The 7,730-nt window shown below is 46.8% G+C and overlaps 1 protein-coding gene across 1 annotated transcript in view; it reads left to right on the top strand.

Moving 5' to 3' along the window:
- Positions 1 to 2,383, top strand: part of LOC102872131 (pepsin F-like) — a 9,516-nt gene extending 7,133 nt beyond the window's left edge. Inside the window, exons 5-8 of the mRNA XM_006899889.1 lie at positions 3 to 7; positions 148 to 292; positions 382 to 492; positions 2,246 to 2,383. Coding sequence (XP_006899951.1) covers positions 3 to 7; positions 148 to 292; positions 382 to 492; positions 2,246 to 2,383 — 399 coding nt within the window. The remainder of the gene's footprint in view (positions 1 to 2; positions 8 to 147; positions 293 to 381; positions 493 to 2,245) is intronic.
- Positions 2,384 to 7,730: the final 5,347 nt, after the last annotated feature.

Here is a 7,730-nt window from a genome sequence, read left to right as displayed (position 1 = left end):
AGAGAAGGTCAGTGTGCCCAGCACAACAGGAAAACAGAAAGGGAGGCATGAGCTGAAGGGCTGATCTTCAGATGTTCAGGAAGCAGGCTAGGGAACTGGGCTGGGTGGTCCAGTGACCCCAGGCCCTGCTTTGTCCCCTTCTCACAGTATTTCCATGGAAGGCATGACCGTTGCCTGCAGAGATGGATGCCAGGCCATTTTGGATACTGGAACCTCGTTGCTCGTCGGACCATATATGGACATCTACAACATCCACAGCCTCATCAAGGCCCAGAAAAGCCTTAATGGCGGGGTACGGAGTTGTTTCAGAGGGTCAGTGCAGCAGCCCTCACACGGAATTGTGCTGGACCAACCTTCTCCAACCTTCTCTCTCTCTTACAGTACGTCGTGGACTGTGAAGCCGTTCACACCCTCCCTGATATTGTCTTTGCCATCAATGGCATTAACTACACAGTGCCAGCCAGCGCCTACACCCTACAGGTGAGAGGCAGGGTCTAGAGAACTAGTCCTCAAATTCCGGGGACTTGCCACATTTGTTGGCCAGTGCTGCTGGGAGTGCCACCTGGTGTCCAAACCATGCCATTGCAGCTGTGGTCAAGAGCACCTGGCTTGGTATCTCAACAAGTTATCTGCTCACCAGGAGCCTACTGTCACTTTTTTACTTGTAGGTAATTGGTGCAGAGTGACTCAAGGCACTAGCATAATGAGGATGGGGCACTAAATGCCCACCCCTAAGGACCTTCCAGGTCAACTAGGAAGCTCAGATGACCCAACATTTTACTACAGAATTCCTAAATGGATCAAAGGAATAGAGGCAGAGCCAACTCGCCATAGCCACTCACAGTGTCCCCTTCCAAGTCAGATTGTCCTTCTTTGGGTGATAAATGATGCGACCATCTGGTTACACTAGGCACTCACTTCATCTTGTGAAGCCTTAGTTCCTGCTTCTGTAACTGGGGTAAGAGCCCCTCCATTTAAAGGGCAGTTGGGATGATGGGCTATTGGCGTGAAGAAATAAATGATGCACAGTGCCCATAGCCGCCAGCGCCTGGCACATAACCGAAGCTACATAAATGCCAGCTTCCCGCGGGAGTTCAGAGAAGGTGGGATGATAGAAGGGGGCATTTGAGGAAGAGAAGGAATTGAAACAATCCTAGGCTTATAGAACAGGCTCTAATGCTAAGAGGCTATTTTATATTATGTTAATAACTGAAAGGCTGGCAGTTCAAATCAACTAAACCTTATGTGGGTGAAAGGCAGATTGTTCTTCTCAAGATTCCAACCTCAGTAGAGAGCAGAAGGAGAGATAATTAACTGGTTGGGGAGGATGAAGGGAATGGAAGAGTACAGTAAGAATTCACTAAGGTATCATAACTAAGGGCATTGTACAACCGTAATAATCTGGAAAAACAACTGATATGAGCGATCGCATAAAAAACAATTAAAAAAATATTTCGCTCTCAGAAATCCAAAGAAAGGTCACTCCAACTCAGAGTTGACTCCATGGTTAGGTTCACTAAGGAGTCTCTTGGGTGGAACAACTGGTTAAAGAGTTTGGCTGCTGAACCAAAAGACTGGTAGTTAGATTGTACTCAGAGGTGCCTAGGAAGAGAGGCCTGGCAATCTACTCCCAAAAGATGGCAGCCATTGAAAAGCACAGAAGTGCATGCAATTCTATTCTGAAATAGAAATCTCTGTGAGTCAGAATCACCTGGTTGGCGAATGCTTTGTTCATGAACTTAACTAATGTGGCTGCTGCCCCGCAGGTCTTACAGGAGGGCTGATGAGTGTGGTTCAGAAGCGGGCTTTAGACACATCCCTGCTCAATGTTGGGCAGCATGGCAGCCCCAAGTAGACAGGAGGGCAGGTCAGGGCAATCAATACAGTGTGGTGACAGAAACACCAGGTTCAGAGGAACACAAGGAAATTTGCCCCACCTCGACTGGAGCAGCTAAAAAAGGAATACAGTCCAGCCGGGAAGGCTGCCTGGAGGAGGTGTCAGGGGTTCCATCTTGGGCGAATTCAAGAGAGAAGAGTAGGCCATCTCTGCAAAGAAGAGCGCAGAGAGAGATCAGGGGGAAAGAAAGAGCAGTGTGAGGTTCAGAAAGGAGTTCCAGTGCCTGGGGCCACCACCCACCCCAGCTCCTGCGGCTGATTAAACCGGGAAACTGCGTGCTGGATGCTGGGCGGGTGTGGGCGGCATGTTTTTCTGAACATGTGCATTTCCTGTCTCCTCCAGGATGAGAACTTGTGCTACAGTGAATTCCTACCACAACCCTTCATCCTAGATCAGGCCTGGATTCTGGGAGACGTCTTCCTGAGACAGTATTTCTCTGTCTACGATAGGGAGAACAACAGGATTGGCTTGGCGCCTGCAGCATAAACCTCAGCAACGTGGACAAAAGCACGCAGGATGCATCCCCCTCCTGGAAAGCCACTCGAAGCCAGTTAGAGGCCAATCGTCCATTCTCACGGCGAGCGAAAAGATTGTAAAAAGGGCTTCCTTCTGATTGGTCCAGAGCAGGCTACACAACTGATTGGCCCGCATCAGGTCATGTGTTTATCTCTGGACCAATCAGGATGGCCTTAGGTTGGTGCTTTGATTAACTCTAATTGGTCACTGTAATCAGATGGTGGTTGATAGTTTCTTCCAGATCCTTGAGACTGGTATAAGTAGAAGGGTGAGTTCAGGGTTCTAGACAAAGGAGAGAGCTTTAACCCTACTTACCAACTCTCCATATTCCAGGATGGCGTACAAATTGAGTTGTAGCCCAGGGATCCATTCTCTCCAAATATGTGATGGAGTTTTAACACCCTAGACTGTTAAATGTGATTAATCCTTTTTTAAAATAGTTTTCTTTGTTGTGTTACTAATAAGACCTGATCAGTATATAGCCATTTAGACCTGATCCCTCGTGAGATAGAAATTGAGCAGAATGGATGCAGAAGCAAGTGCAAATGAGGAATCCGAAGATGCTACGTGATCTCCGAAGACCTACAAATCCTCCAAAGGCCAGGATTTCCCGGAATGTAACTAGACAGCTACCCCTGGGAACGGGCTTGACAGTTCTGACCTGTAGCCTGAGAAACTATGAAACAATAAAGTTCTGTTCTTTAAAACCACCTTCCTGCGTGTGGTAATTCTTGATACAGCAGCACTAGGCTAGTGATCTTTAAGACGGATGGTAAAGAGTAATAGGGATGCCATGTATTCTTCACAGAATCTCTTAAAGATGGGCTGATGCTTAGGATGGGCTCTGAGGGAGGATGGTACCACCCTGCCGCCCAATGACCAGGTGGGCAAAGGACTCGAGACACCATCCTCTGCCCCCGCTCCTGCAGTGTCCCTTCCAGCTCTGACCCCAAGTGACAGACCCACGTGTGACCCTCAGCCATCCTTTCCTCATGTGCCCTGTGTGGTCATTCCAACGGCCTCAAAGATTGTCAGGAGGAGTCAGTCTCTGATGTAAAGGTGGACCCAAGGTGGACAAAGCTGTCATTCTATCAGAACGTATCATGGGCGATCTGAGTGTCCTTCTGGGTTACAGCTATGAAGGCATTTGATTTGAGTGGTCAAAATCTAGGATGTTTGTAACAAAAAGAAAAATGAGACTCATTGTTTCCAGCCGATTCCAACTCAGGATGACCCCATGTTACAGTGAACACTGACACACATGGTTCTCCTGCCTATAAACTTTATGGACGCAGACCACCTGGTCTTATCTTCCAAGGTACCATTCTGTGCCTTTGAACTATAAATCTCTAGGGGTTTTTTTTACATCCAGGGACCTCAACAAATACAAATTTGGCTTTCTGGATACAAGTGATCAGTACGCTTATAAAATCTATTTTACTTGGTCTTCATGGAATCATAATATCTGTCTTGGTCAGATCCCAACAAAGTGAGAATAATAACGCCAATGGACTTATTTGGGACTTTTCATCCCCTTCAAACCGGTTAACTTTTGTCACCAACGCACAGATGAAGCGTGGCACCAGTTGCCATGGTGATGACACCAACCTAGGACACTCATATGTGGTTTGGTGCCCCAGAGGGGCCGTGACTCCTAGTGATCCTGGGAACAATGGATCAGAACCCTGTGCCTTCCTCACCATCTCTGGTCGACTCCGTTCAGTGATGCAGTCACGGTGACAGTTCATCTTGTTGAGGGTCCTCCTCTCGTTTCCTGACCCTTCTCCTTTCCCAGCCTCATGTCTTTCCCCAAGGTCCAGTCCTTCCTGATCACATGCCCAAGGTACGTGAGACAAAATGTCACCGTCCTTGCCTCCAAGGAGCACCCTGGATGCACTTCGTCCAAAATAGGTGTATCCTTTTTGCAGCCCATGGGATACTCACTACTCTCCAACACCTCAGTTCAAAGACATCAAGTCTGCTTATGTCATTGTCCAACTTCCACACGGAGGATGTGCAGGCACTTCTAACCAACAGGTTAACAAGGGTCACATCTGGTATATCTTTTTATACTTCCCTTACTTTCCACAGTAGCTGCTTTTAGAATGGGAGAGAACGCTAAACATTATTTTTTTTTAAAAAAAATTATTTTATTAATTTTAGTGAACGTTTACACAGATTTTGGATTTCCATTCATTCATTGTAGCATTTTTCTCCCTGCCCACCCCACCCCCTCAGTTCGTTTTTCTCTTTGAAAAGTAAAATTCCTTCATTGGTACACAGTCCCCTCCCCTTACCCTCCTCTCCAAGTACACTCTACCATGCAGCCTTCATTCTGGACTCTTTTGTGTGTGTGTGTGTGTGTGTGTGTGTGTACCATCAAATCGGATCTGACTGGTACAGGAGGAGATTGTCCTTCCTTCCCCGGCAGAGCATCTGGTGGATTTGAACCATGCGCCTCTGGGATTGCAGTGCAGCTTCTTGCCACTAGGCCACCAGAGCTCCCCTACATTCTGGACTCTTGTCATAACCATAATACCCATCATATATCGCTTTTAAACTGTTCTCTCCCTCATCTGTTTCAATCCAGTATACATAATTTATCCAATTTTAAGAGAGACAAAAAAGACAGCAAATGGAGACAGACCGAAGGATTAATCTGTCCTGTAGACTCACTCATTGCAATCAAGTCCGAACAGACTCAGCTGACTCCAGCAGGTTTCCAGAGGCTGTAAATCACTCGGAAGGAGAAGGCCCATCTTTGTCCAGCAGAGCGACGGATGGAGAGAGGGTGCCTCTGAGGCATCAGCCCCACTCCCTACACACTAAACCACCAGAGCTCCCAGGTGCTGGAGATCCACTCCCAAGCAGTGAAACGCTGCCATCTGGTGGCCAAAAGGATATTATTGTGCACACACGCTCACATGCCTTCAAGCCTTGGTCTTAAGCCTTCAGGGATGGTGGTACAATGGTCCTGTTTTCTTAGAGTGTTTATCAGCAATATGAAAGCATGGAATACAAACTACCTTTGTTGTTGTGTGCCGTCGAGTCACTTGCAACTCATAGCGACCCTATGTACAACAGCCCTAAACTCTGCTTTATCCCGTGCCAATCGCACTGTCTCTGACACGCCCATCACGATTACCCCAGTCACTCAATCAATTCACCTCATAGGAGGCCTTCCCCTTCTGCGCTGTCCCTCCACCCTCCCAAACATGATGTCCTTCTCCAAGGACTGGTCCCTCCTTGCAACATGTCCAAAGTATGTTAGACGGAGCCTCAGAATCCTTGCCTCCAAGGAGCCACCCGGTTTAACCCTCTCTAGGATGAATCTGTTTGTTTTCTTGGCAGTCCATGGTACCTTCAACACTCTTCTCCAACACCACAGCTCAAAGGCATCTTTACTCCTCCTAATTCATTCTGACACAGTGATGTGGGTATAGGTTTTCTGTAACTATTAGGTGATTTTTGTCTAATTGAACAAAAGAGCAAATCTTTATCATCTTTTGGAGCCCTATTTCTCACCAAGGGAGAAGGAAGATACAAATACAAATGAGGAAAAACAAGGAAGATGCCTGTGGTGTTGAGCTGGGAACAGGGGTATCGGTATGAATGAACACACTCGGAGCCCGGAGCTGGGATTCTGTGCTCCCTTCCCCTTCAAATGGGTCCAGACTCCTTGAAGAGATGTGGCTTCTAAGATTGCATGAGAGAAAATAAAAGATACGCCTGGAGTATTGGGATATTTTTCTTTTTGAAGAAATTTTTATTTTATCTTGGAGTATTTTATTGCATCAGAAAATAAGAAAGTGGAAAGAATCGTCTGGCCACCAAGTGGTCTTAGGGAAATGAAGTGCTCACTAAACCATGTGAGGGCCGACTTGGAAGTCTGCAGGAAACCTGAACAACCACAGAGCCACTCTGACTATCAGAGTAAAGCAAGATTGCACACCGCGAAGTTACTTTCACATCATTCTGTGGTTTGTTATATACAGAACACGCTTTATGAGAACGTGACCGAGACACAAAGTGAGAACAGGCTGTTGGAAAAATGGTGCCAACTGTCCATGCAGGGTGGTCACTGACCTTTGAGTTGTACAACATGAAATATCTGTGAAGCTTTCTATCTCTGTCTCCTGATTCTAGGAGGTCACAGCACAGGAATCTCAGCTCTAAAAGACACACACGGGTCCCTGCTCTTCTTTCTTGCTAATAGTATGCCACTCTGCTGTCTGCTTACTTGTTTAAGACACCGTATGGAGAAGAGTATCGAATATACCCTGGACTGCCAGGAGAACAAACAGGTCCATCCTAGAGAGGATAAGACCAGGCAGCTCCTTGGAGGCAAGGATTTTGAGGCTTCTTCTGACATACTTTGGGCATGTTGCAAGGAGGGACCAGTCCTTGGAACATCATGCTTGGAAGGGTGGAAGGTTGGAGAAAGATAAAGAGACCATTGATGAAATGGATTGATTCAGTGACTGGGGTTATGAGGGGTAAGTGTGTCAGAGACAATAAGATTGGCACAGGAAAGAACAGGTTTCAGGGCTGTTGTACATAGGCTCGCTATGATTCTCAAGCAACTTGATAGCACATAACAATGAACATTTCAAAGCGTTGTTTTAAGTAGGACCATCCCTTTGGTTAGTAAAGAAATGTGATTGTGCTGAAAAAAAAAGTGAAGACTAAGGGTGCAATTCACTCAAGTTGTTCTCAGTTGCTTTGTTTGCATGTGAAAGTTGGACAATGAGTAAGGATGACAGGGGACAAGTCGATGCCTTTGAACTGTGGTGCTGGAGGAGAGTACCGAATGTCATGAGGACTGCTAAGAAAACAAACAAAATCTGACCTGGAGGAAGTGCAACCAGAGTGTTCTTTGAGGCCAGGATGGTGAAGCTTCGTCTCACTTATTTTGGGCATGTTGTTGGGAGTCAAGTTTCCAGAGAAAGATGCAATGCTGAGAAAGTGGAGAGTCAGAGATAGAGAGGAAGACCCTGAGGAGATGGATTGGCACAGTGACTGCTGGAGAGGGCTGAGCACCGTGGAGACGGTGAAGATGGTGCCGGACAGGACACGGTTTAATGTGTTGTCCGTGAGGTCACCGTGAGTTATGGTTAACACGGAACCTAACAACAAAAGATCTGACCTCAATCTCCACCTTTACATAAACTGCAGACCACTGAGAATCATGGCCCAGCCAAGCTGACACATATTTGTGGGAGAGGCACAATTCAATCCATGACAAAGCTTATGGGGGTTCCAGGTACCTGAGACAAGGTGTGTAGCGTGAGGTAGGAAGTAGAGCAGAAGTTGGTGA

Source organism: Elephantulus edwardii, unplaced genomic scaffold, assembly GCF_000299155.1.
Source record: "Elephantulus edwardii isolate Elephantulus edwardi_28Jun2011 unplaced genomic scaffold, EleEdw1.0 scaffold00268, whole genome shotgun sequence".
Classification (NCBI taxonomy): Eukaryota; Metazoa; Chordata; class Mammalia; order Macroscelidea; family Macroscelididae; genus Elephantulus; species Elephantulus edwardii.
Note: the sequence above shows the minus strand (reverse complement) of the source record. Positions and strands in the feature narration are given on the sequence as shown.